Source organism: Acinonyx jubatus, chromosome E4 (genome assembly GCF_027475565.1).
Source record: "Acinonyx jubatus isolate Ajub_Pintada_27869175 chromosome E4, VMU_Ajub_asm_v1.0, whole genome shotgun sequence".
Lineage (NCBI taxonomy): Eukaryota > Metazoa > Chordata > Mammalia > Carnivora > Felidae > Acinonyx > Acinonyx jubatus.
Window position 1 is genome coordinate 55,656,831 of NC_069395.1, and position 22,812 is coordinate 55,679,642.

Sequence of the window (22,812 nt, forward strand, 5' to 3'; positions counted from 1 at the left end):
AAGTAGTTAACTCCTAAATTGCATATCACATCAAGAGCCCCGGTAAGCTTATGCTTGAACTGTTTGAGAAGTAGGAGCAAGAGAAGAAGAGTTTGACCAGGGAGGGGCAGCTAGACAAAGCGCTCCAATAAACTCAAGGCTGTAATTTTGAACCAATAATTTCCTTCGCAGAAAGTAACAATTATTTGTAGATTTGTGAATCCATATATCAAAAGTCTTTTGAATGTGTTTTATGATTTTAAAAGATATCAGGGCTATCCTACTAAAGCCGGTGCATATGGTCCTCATACCAGTGAGCCCCCACTTCTCTTGCTCAAACTCCTCTCACACATGGGATACAGCTGCCTCGTACAAAACTGATGCAATATAACTTTGTCACTTATATCATCACCTGAGCACTCGGATACCACCCTGGGAAAGCCGAGAAAGGCAACTTTCTCAAAATAATGGTATCGGCGGACCTTTTACAGACATATTTGAAAGCATTTCGCAAGCATGAACACAATCCCTGAATGGGTTATTAAGCAAAATTTTCAAGTGGAGGGATGCAGTGAACTTTATGGCCTGATGCATATAAGAGATACACCAAGAGTTTTAGAATGGCAACGTTACTAGCACTTGAGTTAAGAGAAGCCAGTTGGCCAACATGCCATAAGTGAAATCTCAGGCTCTCAAATTCCTCTTCCGTAAAGCGAGAGAATTAAATCAGATGACCTGTGAGGTCCCTTCGAATTCATTTATTTCATGGTTCTCCTTTTTCTGTATACCTTATAAATACTTCGACAGAGAATTAGATTGCGGCTACCTGTATGAAGCGAATGTTACAGAACCTCATTAATGATGAACTATCCTTAACAGAGGCTTATATAAAAGTAGATGGCTGTATCTACCACATGGAGATACAGAATACAGGACCGCTATGTAACACTTCAGTATACATACTAAATTGTTGGAAACATTAAAAAAAATTTTTTTTAACGTTTATTCATTTTTGAGAGATAGAGCATGAGTGGGGTAGGGGCAGAGAGACAGGGAGACACAGAATCTGAAGCAGGCTCCGGGCTCCGAGCTGTCAGCACAGAGCCAGATGTGGGTCTTGAACTCATGGACTGCGAGATCATGACTTGAGCTAAAGCCAGACGCTTAACTGACTGAGCCACCCAGGCAGCCTTGAACATTTTGAAGAGTAAACAGAAGACCATGTTATGGGTGTATCAGACTTGTTTATTCCTTAGAAAAATAAGAGTATTGGACAATGATGTTTTTAGTTTTTATGAATGTCATTCATAAATAAAAACACAACTATCTATGTAAATGCTTCTGTTCAGAGAAGTCAGCACTGGAAGGCTATAATTTCAACCCAAATTACAGAACATAAAAATACACAGCTCATCCACATGAATAACCTCAAATTCATTTAAAAATAGGATGTCCCCAACTTTTTCGACAGTATTATAAATACAATATTACATTTGTCTTTATTCTCTTATATAATAGATTTTTTTCAAGACTTTAGTATTTGCACTTTTGGAATTTCTGATAAATAGATCATAATTTACTGTGAAATTCACAGATTTTGTGACAAAACAACAGTATTTATTTATATATTCACATATAGCACAATGTGGGGGTCAAGTATTAGTGAAGTGATAGTAATTAACGGACTATTAAAATCACCATTTGGACAATTTAAATGCTTTATGACAGGATAATTAATATCCAATGTATATAACACATATTTACAGACAACTTTAGAAAGAAAATATATCAATTTTTTTTTGATAATCAAAAGTAGTAATAGATTTTCTGTATTATTTTAGCCTCACTACAGAAACGTTTTCATTGTCTAAAATCAATGTGCTGATTAAAGAAAAGACAATACATTAACAGTAAAATTACGCATGCTAATGGTATATTTGTATGTGTGTGTGTGTGTGTGTAGCAACTAATCAAAACTCAGGTTGTAAGTTAAAGCCATTTAACAGGCGAACTGAAGACGAAAATGTTACTGAAGCTGTCTGGTTCCTTTTGTTAAATTGCAGCTTCCAAGTTGGGTTTTGCAGCTCGACTATGATCCAATAGACAATTCAATATGCTACTTCTGTTAGTTTTCTCCCCCTTCTGTCTCTTTTACATGCTAATTTTTATGTCTTTATGGACTACATAAAACAGGTATCTCATCGTCAACACCTCTCCTAGGAAAAGTCACAGGAGTCTGATTAGGTGTCGAGTATCACTTTCCATCTTACTCTTCTAGATTTACCTGGTGCAACACATTCTCAATCGTGTAGCGCCTCTTCCGTCTGTTTAGGTGGTTTGTTTCCACCTGGTATTAAGAGTGCACCAGGAGGACCTGGCCCTGGATCAAGGTGAACGTGTGCCTATGTATCAAATAATCATAATGCAAGGGTTCAGAATGTCAAACATGTTCTACTGAAACTAACCACGGATTCAAAGTTAACACCGTTTTATCAGAGTTCACGGCATAATCCACAACAGACGTTTACCAGCCGCAAGGTACAAACTCTGGCACTTCATGTGGTCACGGCGGCTGAAATGTCCTTTACAGTAATTTTAACTTCTTGACTTTGGTCTGCATTCAGAAGGGGATTGCTACTGGAATTTTCACACCGTTCATCTACCTTTTGAGAAGCGGCTGGGTCTCGATGATTTCTGTTCTCTTTGGCAAATCCTAAAGTCACACTCTCCCCAGAAGGCTGAGGTGGCCTCTCCAGATGAACCATCTGTCTCCCTGCTTCGGCTTCTTGTTCGCGCAGCAATCTCTCCACCTCCACCTCAAGCTCCAGGGTCTCCTCATCAGCTTGTACATCCAGTTGTTGCATCAACTCCTCCAACTTCTTGGCCTTGCGGAGCTCATTTTGCTGTATGATGGTACAGAGGTGTTCAGTGAGTTGCTCTTTGATCTCAGTCTTGCGCTGTAGCTCCAGCTTTGCCGTCACGTACTCTGCTTCCGCCCTGTCAAAGCGCTTCCTGTGGGGACAGGTACACAGATTGGTCCATTGGTTTTCCACTAAAGAAGATATTCAAAGGAGGTTCTAGAAACAATAATTAAGCTCCAGAATTGGAAAGACGTAATGAAGATATGGATAGTGATACTTTGTGAACACTTGTCCTACATGTTAGACAAGCCAGGCTGTCGCTGCTGAAACTTCCACAACATCCACACTTGGACCCTCCCAACGTAAGCACGTTCTTCTGCACTCATGTCCTCTTTCCGAAGCTGTGCTTGAAGGTTAACTCAGTGCAAACTAGCTCCAGTGGGGCTCCAGTGAGAGCCCTGATGGGACAGTGTTTGTCGATTTCTGTCGCACAAACACTACCACCACCAGGGCCAATTTCAGGCTGCCCATGTGGCGCAGCTGAACGCAGAACTGGGAAGAGATACATGACGTTGGCCCTGGTGAACCGGTGCAGCCTGTCTCCAGCACACAGCTGGTTAAAATGTAGGAGAGGTAAAGCAGTAAGAGAAGTGAAAAGCAGAAAATCTGTACCTCTTGATTAATGGGTTAGAAAAGGAAGAAATATTTTGGTGGAGAAGGATATGGACAGTGGGTCCAAGGTGAATGTAAATGATACTAGGTGAGGCAAGAAGCAAGCATCGAGTAAGAACAGAAAAACTTCAGGCCGGGTTTAGGAAAGGTTTCTCAGTCCTGGCACTGACCCCTTGGACCATATCACTCTCTGTTGTGGGGGAGCTGTCCTGTACATTGTAGGACGCAGAGCAGCATCGCTGGCTTTCTCCCACAAGCTGCTGGTAGCACCCACTACTTGTAATAGCCAAGAATGTCTCCAGATGTTACCAAATGTCTCCCAAGGGGCAAAACTGCCCCCAGGTGAGAATCCCTGCGTTAAGTTGTTCTGTCTCCACTTTGCAACAACAGACTGTTAGACTTTGATTAGGGTATTTTATCTATTTACATAAAAACTCTGCAGATACGCAATGCCTGTCTTAGAAGTAAGGTAATTCTGGGGCGTGTGGGTGGCTCAGTCAGTTAGTGGCCGACTCTTGATTTCAGCTCAGGTCACAGTCCCAGGGTTTGTGAGTTTGAGCTCCACGTTGGGCTCTGCGTTGACAGTGTGGAACCTGCTTGGGGTTCTCTCTCCCTCCCCCTCTCTCTGGCCCTCCCCTGTTCACTCTCTCTCTGTGATCTCTCTTATTTTGTATTAGCTTGACACAAAAAGAAAAATTATCATACATTGGTTCACGGTCTTTGGCCTTTTCCACACAAATTGTTTGTTTTGTTTCATCAGGAAAAGAGATTGGCCCACATTTATCAATGAATTATAAAAGCCACTAACAGTTGTGAAAGCCTTGCTGCCTTGCTGTTATGATTGCCCACATCAACTCAAAGAGAGAAGTACCTTCTGGTACTACAGTTACAGCAACACAAAAACAGGTATTGCTCCTGACGCAAGATTCTGTCTTGAAACGTGATGAAAAAACTGAAAGGCTTTGATTTGAGAAAACCCAGGGTTCAAAACCTGCCTTTGCCATTTACTATGTATGTACCTGTTCTGGTCAAGGCCTTTTTTGGATGTAAAGGACAGACACCCAGTCAAGCTAGCTCAGGTGAAAAGTGGGTTTTATTGTAGGATACACGAGGCAATCTCCCAGGCATGTCATCAGAATCAAAAGCTATTCTCTTTAATTCTCTCATTTTGGCTTTCCAATCACACAGCCCAATATGGCCACCAGCTGTGGCTCCACATCAAATTCACTCCAATTTCTCAGAGCTCCACTTCCAGGAGGAGGACTTGGCTTGGCTTACCTTGGCTAGTTATCAGTTCAAACAGAGCTCTTAGTGTCCAGCCATGCCACGAAACCCTATTTAGTCTATGGATTAAATGTTCTGGAGTTGGCAGCCCATCTTTGTTCTAATCAGGTATGCCCCAGGGTCAGCTTCCGGAATACAAAACACAGATAGGTTCTGAAGGAAGAGGCTGGAGAATATGTGCGCAATGTCTGAAAATTCCAGTATGGTGACCCTTGACAGTACATTCAACTGAATTTTGGCTTATTTGTACAATGGTGATACTAATAGGAGTATAGTATAGGACACTTCATAGGAGTATTAAGGATGAAACAGTATAAACAAGGGCCAGTGCCTGGTAGGCACTCAAGAAACAGAACGTCTTCAGAGCACCAGAATTGAAATGCATTGTTCGTGTATCATTAGAAACATGTACTGTATCTAAAATTAAAATTAGGCAAAGTCCAAGGACCTCGTGTTTATACTTGAAAACTCTTATTTACATCATGGTCATTTATCATATTTCATTTTTTTTACTATCATCTAGTAAATATAAGAATGACAAAACTAGCTGTTTTTCAATTACCCTCTATGTTAAAAGAATTATTCTAAAGGAACTCTGCTGGACATGTGAATCCCTGCTTTCCATACTTTATAACATATCCTATTTAAGAATGTTCTTCCATCAAGCTTAAGAGCTCTGACAACATTCTCTACAGGTATATGAATACCTTGTCCCCTACCCCGACTCAACCTCCTTTCTGTGGCCTGTGGTCTCCCTCAGCCAGCCAAAGTCAGTTAGTAAAGATTTACTGACCGGGCTCATGAATGCTGAATTGAAATTAAAATTCGCAAATAGGTCCCTAGGTTTCCATTGATCTTTCACCCTGGATAAATCACTGAAGATTTTGCATTTTGTTTATTTATTTAAAGTTCTTCTGGCCAGAAACATGCATATATATTCTTGTACAGAGTGATTTATGTTTAAAATATTGATTAATTTCACAAACTGCTCCATGAGCCTGAGGGTCAGGTGGATAATACCAAATCAGAATATGATGACATGTTTTGGGACAGAATAATAAGAGCATTATACATAACACAGGAAGACAAATTGAACTGGAAATGTATTCACAGAATTACTTTGTTATTTTAAACGGACACTGAGTGATTTAATGAATGTTATTTAAAGAATTCTAGAAACTGTCTCTTGGTTTGGGGATCCTGAAATTTTTTAAGAATTCAATGATTAACCCTCGGCATTCCCTTAGGTTCCACCAATCTACTTTTAGTCTTCAGTTCCTTTTCTGACTTCTACCTCTTTGTAAGTATCAACACATAAAGGTTTTTATCCTTTCTTACAAGTCTTCCAGAGAACAAACAGAAAAACTACTAGTATTTTAAAGGATAGACTAAAACTACATTTGGTAATTACTGAATGTGCCCATTGTACCCTCTTATAAATCTGAGATACATTACGGAATTGTTGAGATACCGTTTTTCCTGTATCTTGAAACATTTTGCCATTTTATCACCCTGGCATTATTTCTTCATTACTCATCAATTATTCTCATTTCTACAGAAAAAAGATTAATAAGAAAACAGAGAATGATGGAATAACCTAAGAGATGATGCCACAGTGAAATAAATCATCACTGTTTACAGTAAAATAAATCACTGTTTAGCTGCCTTACTGTGTTATCCAAAGTATTACATCATCTTTAACTTTTTTTTAATGTTTGTTTTTGAGAGAGAGAGGACAGAGACACAGGCAGAATCCGAAGCAGGTTCCAGGCTCCAAGCTGTCAGCACAAAGCCAGACATAGGGCTCGAACCATGCAAGAACTGTGAGATCATGACCTGAGCCTAAGTCAGATGCTTAGCTGAGCCACCTTGGTGGCCCCTATGTCACCTTTTAAAAAGGTATAAAAAAGGACTAGAAACACGATATTTGTAATCTGTTCTCAGCTTTCATTGAACACGGTTCAGAATTAGTTTTTCTAGCCACAGTGGCAAAATAAAGTTGACAGATGAAGATATTTTGCAGCTATTAGACAAAGCAAAAGACGAATGTTGTGGTAGGCTAAAAAATGACCACCCAGAGATATTCACCTCCTAATCCCCAGAACCTGTGAATATTATCTTACAGGACAAAAGTTGTGATTAAGTTAAAGATTTTGAAAAGAGTTTATTCTGAATTATCCAGTGGGACCCTAAATATAGTCACATGTGTCCTTTTAAGAAAGAGGCAGAGGGGGGCACCTGGGTGGCTCAGTCGGTTAAGCATCCAACTTCAGCTGCAGTCATGATCTCACAGTCTGTGGGTTCGAATCCTGCATCGGGCTCTGTGCTGACAGCTCAGAGCCTGGAGCCTGCTTCAGATTTGGTGTCCTCCCCCTTCTACCCCTCCCCCACTCACACTCTGTCCCTCTCTCTCTCTCTCTCTCTCTCTCTCAAAAATGAATATTAAAACAAAAAGAGGCAGAGGAAGTTTTGAGAGGAGGAAGCAATGTGACTACGGAGGCACAGAAGGTAGTGGTGCAGCCACAAGCCAAGGAGTGCCTACAGCCACCAGAAGCTGGAAGAGGCAAGGAATGGATTCTTCCCTCAAGTCTCTGAAGGAAGACTGACGCTGCCAACACCCTGGATTTCAAACCTCCAGCTTCCAGAAATGTAAGAGAATGCATTTCTGTTGTTTTAAGCCACACAGTTTGTAGTAACTTGTTATGTCAACCCTAGGAAACAATACAAGGCAGAAACAGACAACCTAGGTTCTAGATAGTGAAACTGATCATGTGCGTGAAATCTCAAGAGTATGAGACTTCAGAAAACACATCCTACGTGAATTTTCTCAAACTCAGAACCAATGAATGAAAAATATGTATCTAAGGACAAAAAGGCAAGGTTACCCTCATAGAGTTAATAATTTCAACAGAACAAACTTGATCACACAGTATTTTACAAGTACCTGTAGCATCTTATGTTGTGAAAGGATGTAACTGTTCAACTTTTAATGTTGGGGGCCAAACATTACTTGAAAAAAAGAGGACTGCTATGCTTATATTCTTATTAAACTTTTTAATAAAGTTGTTTTCCACAATCATTATTTTTACTTTTGTAAATTAGACATAAAATGACTGCACACATTTATGTATATGCGTGCATATGTGTATGAGCGTGTATGTGTCTATGTTAACAGGAGTGTCTATTAAACACAGATGGCAAACAGTGCTCCTAGTTCTTCCTGGTACACTAGGGGTCAAAGAGATGCTCTACACACATCCACTCTTGTTTTACAAGCTGGTCTATGCAGCATACAGCATCCTTGAAGTCACAGATATAACTAGTGGCAATAACTCTCAGTTTGGCTCCCAGAAGCTCTGGTCTCCTTGGAGGGGTCTACCCTAATGCTGTTCTATGGAAGCCGATTTTAAAGCAAATTCTGGCCTATTCTGTATCCAAGAACCTTTTGTGGACACAGCACTGTACCAGGTACTATAAAACTACAATATCATTTTTATTAAAAAAAAAAAAGAAGTCAAGGAAATCTCCCACAGAGATGGACTGTCGTGGGGACTGGCTACCAGCAGAAATCTAAATCACAATACTGTTATCACCAATCTCTAATCTCTCAATAACCGCAGATGTAAATTTAGAAAACATCTTAATCTTATGCACGAACAAGGTACGATGCCGGTCCCAGTCACAACGGTCTATGGCTTCTCTGTGACTTACCTCAAGAGTTTAGGATTTTAAAAATAGCCTCACACATCAAATATGGATATTCACATACAACTATGCCAATATCAGTACCATGAGAAATTGCCATCTTTAGTTTAAGAAATATAAAAATTTATGTCAAATTTTTTTCCTACAGAAACTAAAGTTTCATTAAGCACATTTTATATGATTGGATGTTTTCTTTTTTAACCAGTAAACCCACTTTCTTTGTGGTTCTCTGAAGAATAAAACTATGACATTTCTTATATAATGTTCAATATACAAATGTATCCTTCTCCAGTCTCCTCCAGGACAGAATTAAAACATAATCAAATGATTTTCGGTTGAGGTATCTAGAATAATCTGAATTATTCATATTAAGGTCTACAAAGGCCTAGGAATGTTCCTCTGGTAAACTTAAGTTACAGAGAATAACATATGCTAAAAACTAGGCTGAGTTTAATCTTAATAAAATCTTGGTTACCTCCTTAATGTCCTTATTAATAGAAATAGGAACCTCCAGTTATCAGCTACTGATGGCATTAATTTAAGCAGTTAATTAATAAAGGCAGCCCATTAAGTCTAATAGCATGTGGTCAAACAACAATTACAAAAATCACAAGGACACCACAAACCTCTTTCTTAATAAACGGTGAATTGAAAACACAATCAAGCATTTCCGCTTTATTAAACTGTTCTATAAACATTCTGCTGCTGTGGTTTACCCTGGACTAATGAGGCATTCGGATGGATTTCTAGTGTTACAGAGAAAGATGCAAAACTGAGTCATTAACACAGCATTCCCTTGTGAGAAAAGACAAACCGGGATGATTAAAGCAACGCGGGAAGGACTGAAAACCCTGAAATTGGACTTAATTTTTTGCCCTTTTATCTGCTTGCAAGGTTCATGTAATTCTTTACATGTGTTCATGCATTTTAAAAATACTCCATGATGATTTTTTTCCTCTAAAATGCCAATGATTGAAACCAAGGAAACACATGATAGCAAACTATTATAGGCAGAATACAATCGAAAAGAAAAAAAAAAAAGGAAAAACTTCAAGCTTTCAAGACAGAGTGGTATTTTCTTTAAAATACTTGTAGCCTTTTTAAAAAAAAAGCTGGATCTTCTTTCTTTGGTGAAAATTGACATGAGAACTAGGCTCATCTCTAAGGACCATCTCAGATCATCAAAATTTCTTAACAGATAGAGTACACACTTGGTGTTAAAATAGCAGAATTTGGGGGCAAGTCATTAAGACTCTTAGAGTCCCAAGCATTATACAGATGATTGATGGTTTAGCAAAAAAGACTAAAACGTAAATAAATAATGCAAGAAATGAGCTAACAGGAATAAGAACAAGAGTAGGCCAGAGTGAAGGAAGAGGCACTGGATTTAGTACAAAACAGGAATAAACAGAGCACCTGATGGCCTGATGGGACCGTTAGGAGGCTTAAGTGATGACACACATGAAAGCCCTTGGCCCAGCCAGCAGTAAATACTTCTGAAATTTCACTCCTGATTCAGAGTTCTCTCAACTCACCGAGCGTATGAATACTCAAGGCTGGCTTGATCAATCCGGTTCCTGAGGATCCCAATGTCAGCTGACACCATGTCATCTAAAGCCTGTAACTCCTTTTGGATCCGCTTTAGTTTCAGGGTCTCTGCTTGAGTTCTTTTAGATCTAGAAAAATGAATAGAAAAATAAAAACATTTTAAAATCACGTATCCATACGCAAGAGAAGTGAAAAAAGCAACCAACTATATATATGATACTATATATACGATAGGATTATAATGTATAATTTTTAAAAATCAGAAAAAAAACACAAATCGAAATATAATAAACACTGGTAAAATTTTGGTATATCTCTAAGACTGCATTTGTGCTATTTTCCCTTATTCTAAGCTTTCTGTTTTCCTATGTACCAGTAATGAACAAGTGGAGTTTAAAATTAAAAACATGATACTATTTGCATTAGCACTAAAAAAAAAAAAAAAGTAATACTTAGGAATGAATCTAAGAAAAGAAAGTACAAGATCTGTGAAGAAAACCACAAACTCTGTTCTATATGGAAAAGGTAAAATCAGGTATATATCAGATCCATACTTCACACCATCTAAAAACAAACAAAACATTCTCCAAATGGATTAACATATAACATTATCATACATTTTCATACACAAAGGAAACAGTAAGATTTTTCAAAATACCAATAGTTCACTTATAGGTCTATATTCATTCCACGAGGATGAGAATAAGCACTAAAAGAACGTTATCTATATTCTCTTTACAGAGAACATCTAAAATAACTTTCCAAATTTCTAGCCTTAAGTTCTTGCTCAGGCCACTTTCATTTGTCCAACACTTAGTGGACAGAAAGAATGGACCCTTACGTTAAACACCATTTCTTCATGTCTATTCAGTCTGAACCTTCTTAGGACTCATTCCCCCAAACTTTTATTGCTTTGATTCCTGTGTTTTAGGCAAGACTACAGCTTAAAAGCACATCTAAGCTCAGTCCTCTCAGCACCCCAAACACAGTACACACTGAAGAACAGAATACACAGATACAAAAGCCTTTAATCTGATTTCACTCACTTCAGAATTTCACACCCATTCTCACAGGAGAATAAAACTCCCACAGAAAACCACTATCTTGCAACTTACATTCTCCTGATTTTTACTCCATTATGCATTTCCCCTTGTTTTCTGCCCACAGAATTAACAGTATGATTTTTTTACTTCAAGGACTTCACTGGTGCATTTATCACTAATCTAACCATGTTGTGTTTTCTCACATTTCAGCCTGTATCACTATTTCGTCTTAAACCAAAAGCACATCAAGAACAAGTGCTGAGCCTATAAATCCTTTTGTAAAATCCCTAGTGAACAGCCTCTCCAACCACTTCTAAACTGAAGACTACTGAAGTGATTTTCAAAAATCACTGTTGACTTTGAATAATCATGGTTTTTTCTTGAAACCTAAGTTCAGTAAGTTGCACATTTCCTGTTTCATGCAAATCAAGTGGGACCAGCTGGAGGGGGGGAGAAATCATTTTCAAATACATATATCCTTTTGACAGATAAAATTCTTCATTACTCTTCTACCTACCTGCCTTTCTCTCTATCCTTGTCCCTTCCCCTCCCCCTGATACACACGGCAGTTTCAATACATAATAGTTTTGCCAGGCTTTTCTGGAGATCTAAGAAGAAAATGCCAAGAAAACTTGCTTGCATTTAATTCTCACTATTCTCAATCATTGCTTCACTGACTAAGTTTGGGTGGGTTCCTAAGGCAATAGCACACTGGAAAGCACAAACTAAAAGGGCAGAAAGAGTGGGTGAGGGGTGGAAAGTGGCTCAAACGGGAACATTGCTGCTGGAGGCCATCATGATGCAGTGAAGGAAAAGGAACTGCTGACAAACTGACGCCAGGAGGGACAGAAAAATCGAATCGCACACAGTATGGCAGAGTACTCACAATGGTGACCCCGAGTCATCAATGAAAGGTTAAATTATACCATGTATCAGTGGGGGCAGGGTAAATTCTTTAAGAAAAATGTCCACAGAAAACACAAAACTTCTGGAGTGGAAGTCATTTATGTGGAATAGTCTTATTCTTCTACATGTCACAGGATTAAGGCCTCCCCACGTCAAAATTAAAACCTGCATTTGTTGCTAATGCACTTACACTGATGGCTATTCACTGCTCCCTTAGAATGTAATTTATTTATACCAAATAAATTTGGTATAATCTATGCTTACAAAGTCCTCCTTAATGAATTAACACTGGAATTTCTGTATCATTTATAAAGGAGAATTATTTTAGTGAGCCTTAAAAGTAATGCTGTAGAGGGGCACCTGGCTGGCTCAGTCGGTAGAGCATGTGACTCCCGGCCTCCGGGTTGTGAGCTCAAGTACCACACTGGGCGTAGAACCCACTTTAAAAAAAATTTTTAAAAGAATGTTGTAGAGAAAATACCAACGTATCAGAACAGACATGGGAAAATAAACATAAAACATGACAGAACTGACTGCAGGTTACAAACAACCTCTCCTAGTTCAGATGCCTCACCTTTCTGCAATAGCTTTAGCCAAAAGAGCTTTCTTACGTTTATTTTTCTCTTCCATAAGCCGTTGTTCTTCTTGGAGGACTTCCCAACGAGATTTTTCTTGCCTAGGGAGCAGAGTATAAAAATGAGTTTCTGAAACCCCATGCCACACCTTACCAGTCTCAGGCCTCTATGTATAAAATTTAATCAACCACATTATGTATATTTTCCTTCAAAAGCCCTCTTAAAAGGAACCCATCTGCAGCCCATTATTTTGTTCTAATAGGAACAAAGATTATCATTTGAAGTCAAGAAGTCTTACATAAATTGGCCCTTTGAAATCCATTATATGTATATAATTTAGGAAGCCACAAACTGGAAGCCAGAGTACTGTGTCATTTATTAGGAGTACAAAGAAAGTTGTGTAATTATGTATTATATGCAAAACGGAGAAAATTAATTGGCATGTAGCTAATGTCATATCTTTTAGAGTTTTCTATAATGAAAGTCTCTACCATTTAACACCCTTAAGACAATAACCAATGTTTATTTCATTTTTTTTTTCAATTTGCTCACTTCTTTCCATTCTGAGACATTTTTAAACAGAGTGAAACACTATGAACTAAGACTTGAATACTGGACTCCAATCTGTCCAATTCTGAAAGAACTATATTAAAATTTCCCAGAAATTTAAGAACTTGATGTCAACTCAAAGTAACGACAAAGCTATTTATTCCTATTATTGTCATTTCTTATGGCCACTGTGTCAAAAATCTCTATTCCCAGACCTACTAATCACTTCCAAATTTACCATTTTCTTTCCCTTCCTAGAGTCTCCATCTTGGTACACGCACTGGTCCTCTCTCATTTTGACTATTGCAGTAGTCCAGCCCAGCCAGCACCCTCCCCCAAATGGGCTGCAATCCTGACATGTGGGTTTTCTCTAACCATTGTTTTGGTAAGGGCATCTCTCCTCCAGAGGCCTGGGTGATATTCTACTGCATGGGGGAACTCGCTAGGTAGGAATTCTCAGCTTCCACATCCTTCTTCATTTCCCTAATTCTCTACTACTCTCTGGCTTAGCTCTTGCCTCTTCCAGAGAAGGGAGATGTCATCTCTGAGCATTCTCTAGGATACAGCTTTCCTTTCCCCTTCTTGCAACCTCCAATTTCTCCTTTTCAATGACAGTTCCTGAGATTACATGTCTATGAAAATTTTCCCAAGCATCTAAAAAAAAAATTATTTTCCCAACAACGTTCAATCTAAATTATCCAACTCAATTTAAACCCACCCTCCCCTACTTATCTCAGGCCTTTGCTGGTAAACTACACTTAAAGACATTTAAATACATGCACTTGTTTGGGGCGCCGGGGTGGCTCAGTCAGTTAAGCGTCTGACTTAGGCTCAGGTCATGATCTCACAGCTTGTGGTTTCGAGCCCCAAGTCAGGCTCTGTGCTGACAGCTCAGAGCCTGAGCCTGCTTCGGATTCTGTGTCTCCCTCTGACTCTGCCTCTCCCCTGCTCACACTATCTCTCTCTCTCTCTCAAAAAATAAATAAACATTAAAAAATTTTTTAAAAAATGCACTTGTTCAATGTTGCTCTCATAATTTACATGGCTTTAGATCTCCTGTAAAAATGATTTCTCGGTTGTAAACCCCTGGTGGGCCAGGAAACACTTTAAACTCATAGTACAGAACCTGGATCAGAGAAATCGTAAGTTACATCGAAATAGAAAGACTCAGAAAATGGAAAACAGAAACAAATGGCAACCTGATAAATCAGGAGGAAACAAATACGAGTGGATATCAAAACAAAAGGTATAGGATAAAAATTCTGAGAATTCAGAAGTCATACATAGAACAGCAATTTCCACAAAACTGTTTCTAAACTAAATTCTGGAGGTGGTTTCTAATATAAACACATTAAATAAAGAATAAAAAGAAATCTAATGATGTAGCTGAATTGTTTTATCAGTCCTCTCAATTTCCTACACACTCTTCTTTGACCATTCCTTCCTATCTTTTCATAAACAATCTTTTCCAGGCCAGTGGAGATGGAGTGAAGCTGAAGAAGGGGTTCGATCTGTGATGAGGGGGAGCACTATGCATGTAAGAACTGCTTCTAGTGAGGGTCAAGGGCAGACACTTTGGATCCAGAAAGATTTGTATGTGAACCTCAACTCTGCCATTTATTAAGCTATGTATTTGCTTTGGGAATAAAGCATCTTTTCTGAGTCCAAGAAATCTCATCTGTCAAGTGAAAATAATGAACGTGTATTATAAGGCTGCTATGAAGACTACATGGCATAAAACATATAAAATGCCCAACACTGACTGGCTTACAACATATTTAGGTGGTAGCTATTCTTCAATAGTTTATTCATGATGTTTCTAGGTTAGAATATGAAAGAGAAAACGTTAAAACTGTATTTCTTCAAAGCCCAGTGGAGGGGAAAAAAAAAGGTAAAATGGAAAAAAATCTCAGGGATATATAGACTTACTAACAATTCCACTCTCTTTTTTTCCATTTTGCAATCTGGCTTTGGAGGTAGGAACTCAGTGTTTTTGTGATTATCATGGGAATTCTCAAGTCCCGGTTCCCTTGGTTGACCTTCAATCCCCTGTGGTTTTCCATCACCAACAGGAGAAGTGAGTGTAAGAGGATTAGGAGGAACAGGGGAAGAAGAGTGTGGTTTTTGAGTATTAAATCTTGGTTTGGGTGCAGAAAGCAGCTGCTCTGGAGGTACTGAGCTTGATCCATCTTGAAGTCCAAGTTTTTGGCTTTGCTCTTGAAGGGCTTTTTCTCGCTGAAGTTGTTGTCGACTTTTCTTCACCGGGAGACGCCGCTGTGGTTCAAATGGATCTATGTGAAAAAGAGGAGAATTCCTTTGTGTGAGCAACAAATAATTAGAATTTCTCTAAGAAAATAAAGCATTAACATTAATAATAATTCCACAGGGTTTCTCCCCCTTCTCTACCATAAAAACCCAGGGAAAAACAGCCATCTTCCTTAGTATTTTTGACAGTTCTTCTATAATCATACTCTTAATATTTAACAAAAACTATCCCAACTCAAAATTGAGCTTAAAAGAAGTCCATTTGTCTGTTGAGTTAAGCCTCGGAATAAAAAGCAAGGTTTCTTTTTCAACTTGAATTGATAACTGACTAAGCAATTAAATAATCTGACCAAGCAAAGTAGACAAATGAATTCTCTAATAGGTCTTAAATTTGACTTATGATTCTATTTGCTCTCCTGAAATAAAATGGTGGTTGCGGTTACAAATGGGCTGCACTCTTCTTAAATAACAGATCTTAACCAGTTTGATACATAGGTAGATATTATACATAAAGTATAACTGAAGTCTCTTATTTCTAATGCTAGTTAACCCTCAAATGTTAGCTTTCATCTTCCAGAGCAGTGCAAGGTTGTCTTCCCCAAAGTTAGCTAGCCATGAGTCAATGTATGCAAGCTAATTTTAACAGCAGCCTGAACAAACCAATAGAGGAAGAGAAAACAGGGAGAATTTTTTTTTACAAAAGCACTATAAAATAAATAATACCCCTATTATACTTCTTGGTTTGTCCAACCAGTGTTAACCTTGTAAGGCAGAGTACTGGAGAATTTGACTCACATTCAAATTATATTTAATAAGAACTGTAAATGGTATTGTTTATAAAATGCCTGGGAAGTGAAATTGTGGTAAGTTCTTATTAATTAACTCAAATAGGGCTTTTAAAATTCTGCATATTGATCCATGAAGCAACACAAGCCTATTATTTAAATCTCCCAAAGGAGAATTAAAAGCTCTGGAGTCACAGTTCTGGCACAGCTTTTGTTCAGCTCAATAATCGTAGACAAGTCAATTAATTATTCCATAACCCAGTTTTTCCAACTGTCAAATGGGTTGAAAATCTACCTGCTCTACTTAACTCATGAAGTTACTGTAAGGATTAAATGAGACAGGTAAAATATTTTAAAACATAGATGTGCCATCGCAAGTAAAATGTTATTACTGTTGACTTTAGCCAGGAACACAAAGTAACCTCCTCTATCTTGAGACAGGAACTTATTCTTGACTACTGATCTTTATGTACACCATAAGAAAATGCCATTGAGCTTATTTCCTGGTTACACTCACTAGTTGAATTATTCTTTTGCTTTTCACAGAAACTGCACAGGAGATTAAAAATGCTACAATAAAATAATAAACAAAACAGTAAACAAATCAGGCCTGAAACAATTAATAGAAAAACTCCTGGAACTAATAAGCCATTATAGCAAGGTTGCAGAATTCAAGATTAATATACAAAAGTCAATTGTTTTCCTATGTACCAGTAATGATCAAGTGGAGTTTAAAATTAAAAACATGATACTATTTGCATTAGCACTAAAAAAAAAAAAAAAAAAAAAAAAAAAAGTAATACTTAGGAATGAATCTAAGAAAAGAAAGTACAAGATCTGTGAAGAAAACCACAAACTCTGATAATGAAATCAAAGAAATAAATGGGGAGATATTCTATATTCATGAAAAGAAGATTCAATCCTGTCTTATTTTGCTAATACTGACACAATGATCCTAAAGTTTATATGGAGAGGCCAAAGACTCAGAATAGCTAACACAATATTAAAGAACAAAACTGGAGAACTGGCATTACTTGCCTATAAAACTACAGTAATCAAGACCATGGGCATTAGTGAAAGAATAGACAAATAGACCAATGGAACAGAATAGAGACCATAGGAATATTATAAAGCTTTAAAATAGTGTGGTATTGGTGCATAATAGACAAACTGACCAATGGAATAGAACAAAAGAACCCAGAAACAGGTTCATACGTGTATGAAGCACTGGTATATGACTAAGATAGCATGGCCTATCAACAGCAAAAGGTGGAATCATTCAATAAATCGACTTGAAAAAAAAACCCAGCTATATGGAAAAGGTAAAATCAGATCCATACTTCACACCATATAAAAACAAAGAAAACATTCTCCAAATGGATTAAGGATTCAAATGTCAAATCAACATTTTAAAACTCTTATTAGAAACACATTGCTTTATACAGTGTTTTGAATCTATATAGCTTATAACAAAAATGATTCTTAAAAATGCTTAATTGAATATAAGGACTAACATCTTATGGAAGGGTACTACTACCTCATGGTAGGGTACTAAGTGAAGACACAGAACATGTGTACAAATTTGACCATATTAAAATTAAATACTTTGTTCATCATAAGATTAAAGTTAAAAGACAAGTTACAAGCTGGGAGAAGATATTTATTGGAGAACATATTCATAATATACCTGGAAAAGAACTAGTATCAAGAATAAATAAAGAACTCATGAATATTTTCTTTAGACATTGACAGCATTGTAGTTGCACTGTTTTTCTATTTCCAATTTTTTATTATGAAATAAATTTATTTTTTATTATAAATCACACATCAAATACATGTATTTGCTACACACACACATCCAACCTGTATGGATTATTAAAAAAGTCACATTTAAAAAAATAAAACATGGCTAGAGTAGACACAACTGCTATTTAAAGATAGGCATATTATCCTCTCTTTTGGAACACTCAAGATAATTGTATTTACTGCCCTGCAAATCATATTACTTGCTTTTATTAAATGAAATGTAAGTATGAATGACATCTATCATTGACTGATGGAAGCATTTAATTGCCAATGCTCGAGTCTCAACTTTTTTCTCCTCATGCCATGGTGCACTCCCATATGACAACATGAAAACACAATGACGAGTGACTATGTGGAAGAGTCACCTGCCAGTCTATGTTAGACATGAAGCTATAAAGAAAAATAAATCTTTATTATTTTAAATAATTGATATCTTAGGGCTATTTGTTAACTGTAGCATAACTTGTCTCAACTTGATTTCATTATTACCAATACTTTTAAAATTTCCTACGTATTTGCCCCTTCCTGATCATATTCCCCCTTTCTAGTACTGGGTATTTTGATTTCCTATATTCCCAGAAGAATATACCTGCTTTGTACGATTTTGACCTTCTACAAATGATATCAGGTTGTATGTATTTTTGTAACTTGTTCTTTTCACACATTATATTTATGAAATTTATACATGTTAATGTATGTGGGTATAGTTCATATATTCCCACTAGCTCTATACTGGCCCACTGAATGGCTGTATCACAATTTATCCACTTAAAAAAAATTTTTTTTAACGTGTATTTATTTTTGAGAGAAAGAGAGAGCATGAACAGGGGAGGAGCAGAGAGAGAGGGAGACACAGAATCACAAGTAGTCTCCAGGCTCCGAGCTGTCAGCACAGAGCCCCACAGGGGCTTGAACTCACAAATCGTGAGATCATGACCTGAGCCAAAGTTGGACACTTAACCAACTGGGCCACCCAGGCACCCCTATTTATCCACTTTTATTAATGAACCCTTGGTTTGTTCCCAGCTTTTCAGTATTATAAATAAGAATGCAAAGAACATTCTTGATTTTTCCCAATGTGCACATGGGGTTTCTCTAGAGTACGGTCATCCTTATTTTTGCTGGCAACCAGCTCTACCTTCATGGATTAATTCTATTTTTAAGGTTGGAGAACAGCTGGAAGGAGTCTTAAAAATGAAAAATCCAACTCCTCTACTTTCACACATGAGAAATCCAAGGCAAAAAAGATTTAGAGGCAGAGCTAGGAGATCTATATGCCAATCACTGTGTGTGGTTATGAGAGTACAAAGATGCTAACATGTGTTCTCTTACTCATGGTGGTCATAGACTAGGGGTTGGTGTCTATGCTTTAACATCTCACTACGAAATTGTAGGCCTTGAAGCTAAGGTCTTTCCAGCCCCTCTCTCTCCCAAATTGTAAAGATATTTAGAAATGTACTTCCACATAATGAATCTATTGTTACAATTTAGTCTATATTGTCTTCTTTCCCTTGGCAAACTCACCTCTACTAACACATAATGCCTGTGAAATGTTCCCAAGTTCCGCCCAACCCCCAGCAGAGTCAAGTTCCTGCTAGCTCTGTTAACAAGCTCTTGTAAACTATCTATTATCACCTTATATTATAGCTTGTCTCCTCAGTAGACTATCAGTTCTCTGAATACAAGGATGATGCCTTGTTCATCTTAGTATGTAGATGTACTTACATAGTATGTACTATGTATGTAGCATGTATGTAGCTTTAGTATGTAAAATACAGAAGCTGATACCTCTAACTTTGGGTCAGACCTGAAACAGGAATACTTGTACTCTGTACATACGAATATGGGAATGGATGTTCAAAACATAGAGCAAAAAACTGAGATTAAGCTTGATAGTTAATTACACACCGCAGTATAACTTTTATGATATAGTTTTTAAAGGCCTCTGGACGAGTCAAAACCTCCTCCATCTGTATAATCTACATTGGTCCTGTATTCCTACTTTACTTCCTTTTCCACTTGTTAGCCTTATTTTTACATCTATGCTAAAGATGCAGACTTACCTGAACAGCATCCAATTTGATCACAAACTCTAACAAAAAGCATGCCAGGGCTTACTGAATTTTCTTCCAAAGTATATAAATTATGGTACTAAGAGGGATGTAAACTCACAGAAGGAGTGTGCAATACCAGGATCACCGTATAGAATTTCATGACATTACATTCATAGTTTATATCACCAAGGGTTTCTCACCAAATAACAGTAAACTTAATTCCTTCATTAAAAAACAAAATAGTACAAGTCCGTCCAATAACTACCCTACAAAGCCAGCGGGGGAGGCACATTGTAGCTTACAACAGTCAATAGGTATAATTTCACATCTAACCTTTCAAAAAGTCTTGGTTTTCTGACTCTCAAGAGTTACAATTTCAAAAGTCATCTGGCAACCAGAAGTGAATGCAAGACTCCAGATGTATTAAGAAAAGCATCGTCGTTTTGCTTTTATTCAGATCCCTGTACTCCCTTGTTCCCAACCATTGTCAACTTACATACATACATTCATCACAATTCGAATCTGGTGTGTGCCCCTCCCCCTTCTTTTACCCCAACCCCAACCCTCCAGCCGTGGACTTAAGGCAGCAATCTTCCCACAAGAGACGCCGAGGCTGTAGGCTCACTTCCTCTCCCAAGTCCCGTCCCTTTCACGGGAAGTCAAATTCCTGAAGTGGATTCCTCAACTTTCTTACCTGAAAGATCCCAGTCCCCTGGACCCGCCCCTCCCGCTGTGGCTCCCACCTCTGGAACCCCTCAATCCCCTCCTCCCGTTAGAGCTCCTTCCCCAAACACCAACCCATTACCCTCTTTCCCGCCCCCTACCCCCTCAAAAGCTGCAGCCCCGCCCCTTCCCCCTCTAGAGACCCAAGGATGAAACCTCTGCAGGCACGTACCGTTACCTTTAGTTTGCTTCAGTCGCCTCAGCTCCTCCTCAGAGAAGCCGGCCCAACCCCGCGCCATCCGCCTCGGCTGCCAGCGCCCCCAGAACGCCCACACCTCAGAGCCCCGACTGCCAACACGACTACCCAGTCACATCCGGGTTCTTCCCGGCCGCGGCCGACCGACCAATCAGCGCGTCGAGCTCTGGCTACAAGGCCCCCGTCGCTTGCTGCGGGGTCCTGCTCCCTTGGAGCTGCCTCCGGCGGTGCCGGACAGCCGGCCTAGGGAAAGCTCGGCCGCTCCGACATTCCTGTCTTCCGAGCCGAGTCTGCTCTCTCTCCCTGTCTCCTGCTCTCGTTGGGTTAATCGCTTCAAGAGATAAAGGAGGGACTGGCGACGCGGATGAGGGTGGAGATAAACAGGCAGTTAGGAAGTGGCTACAAGTCGGCGGCGGAAAAGGGCGGACGCACCTGCCTCCGGGGTCCTCAGGGAAGTCACGGGGGCGGTACCCCTTACCCGCTAGGTCTGGCCGGGTACGAGTCGGGGCTCCTGGGGGGTCTTTTCAAAACTGCGCCGGAATTGTCCTGCGAACTGACCCCAGAGAATGTTCGGATTTAGGCTTCTAATTGTGAAGAAACATTTCAGAGGGCCGGGATATAACAATGGGGAGGGAGCAGACATATTCAGCAGGGTTTCTCTGCATAGCTGTCTCCCAATTAACTGTTGATTGTGGGTTGTTTCCATGTGTTGTGAATGGTTCTCGAAGACCTGTAGCCTATCTAAGGAATGCTTAAGTCTTTCCCCTTAAAAATGGTTCCTTATCAGTTTTAAGTTCAGAGGAGACCATGGTAAAACAGCATCGGCGCTGGGGTATGGAGAAATACTAGGCTTTTCTCGCTTGGAGTCCTGATTTCAGTGTTCTGGTTCTATCCTGAGCACTTCTCTGGGCTTCTGTTTTCTCATTTTAAAGCAAGATTTCAAACGCCAAGATGCAAGCGTTGTCAGAATACATAGAAATGGGACGATTTAAAAGGGATCAGTTATTACATTTTTCATGTTTCTCATCACTAAAAATGCGTTTTTTTTTTTTTTAAGAAAGCATTATTTTGGCTTATATTGCAAAATCCCGAGTGTGATTTTGGTTTTAGTGTGCCAATATTTTTAAGCAAATTCAAATGAAGTAGACAAAATAAAATACCGTACCAAGAAAAGAGTTGGAGTCGGTATTTCAGGTTTAGATAGGTAGTTAGAAAGTGAAGGATATTTGGAATTCCTCTCGTAACCTTTGAACTTTTAAACTTAAAAATGATTTCTGAAATTTAAGAGTGCACAAACCCTTCATTTTAAATGTGAACTCATTTTTCTTCACATTTAAAAATTAAAGTGCCATTCAAAAGGATTGGCGAGAAAGATCAAGTTTTGGAACATAGACTACATACTTGAAAGGTACAGATTTTCTAGCAGGTGGGGATCAGTAGCAATGGTTATTAATTCAGTTTCCCATTTACAAGCATCAGCCATGTAGTTTCATCTAATAAAAACAAAGCACCTTGTAGGCCCCTGTTAGCTTTTATATATAAACATTTTTTTTTTTTTTTAGCTGAGGGTGAATTTCCAGAATTCTCAATAACGTTAATAGAGGTGGAAATTATGGCACTTCAAGAGGTTTGTGTCAGCCATGAATAAGAACCAAAATGAGAGTGAGATTATAGTAAAAAATAACATCTCTGTAAAATTACAGTTTCCAGTTTACATGGTTCTAACTCTTGTTTGTTGTTTCTCTTGGCTTTCCCTCATGGTGACTGTTTTCTTCAAATGTTATGTAAATTGGGAGCTTAGCCTCAAAGAAGTTTTTTGTTTTATGAAAGTCCTCTGTATCTTGGATTGAGAGACTGTTTT

At 38.5% G+C, this 22,812-nt stretch overlaps 1 protein-coding gene and 1 long non-coding RNA gene across 6 annotated transcripts in view; one reads left to right on the top strand and one right to left on the bottom strand.

Annotated features, from left to right (window-relative positions):
* Window positions 1–1,915: 1,915 nt before the first annotated feature.
* On the bottom strand, window positions 1,916–21,105 carry GORAB (golgin, RAB6 interacting). 2 transcript variants are annotated; one of them, XM_015062285.3, is made up of 5 exons: window positions 20,934–21,105; window positions 15,056–15,413; window positions 12,573–12,674; window positions 10,037–10,177; window positions 1,916–2,991 (listed from the first exon to the last, which is right to left on the bottom strand). In XM_015062285.3, the coding sequence occupies exons 1-5, from the start codon at window positions 20,992–20,994 to the stop codon at window positions 2,535–2,537; spliced, it is 1,119 nt and encodes a 372-aa protein (XP_014917771.1). In that variant the 5' UTR covers window positions 20,995–21,105; the 3' UTR covers window positions 1,916–2,534. The 2 variants fall into 2 exon arrangements, with proteins under 2 accessions (XP_014917771.1, XP_026901973.1); XM_027046172.2 differs by lacking the exon at window positions 20,934–21,105 and having other exon boundaries at window positions 15,052–15,194.
* Window positions 21,106–21,148: 43 nt separating this feature from the next.
* The window catches only part of LOC113595606 (uncharacterized), a 156,306-nt gene continuing 154,642 nt past the window's right edge, over window positions 21,149–22,812 (top strand). For 2 of the 4 annotated variants that reach the window (XR_008293225.1, XR_008293224.1), the window contains exons 1-2: window positions 21,149–21,446; window positions 22,514–22,578. This is a non-coding gene — a long non-coding RNA (uncharacterized LOC113595606). The remainder of the gene's footprint in view (window positions 21,447–22,513; window positions 22,579–22,812) is intronic. The other 2 variants (XR_008293222.1, XR_008293223.1) reach the window with 1 other exon arrangement.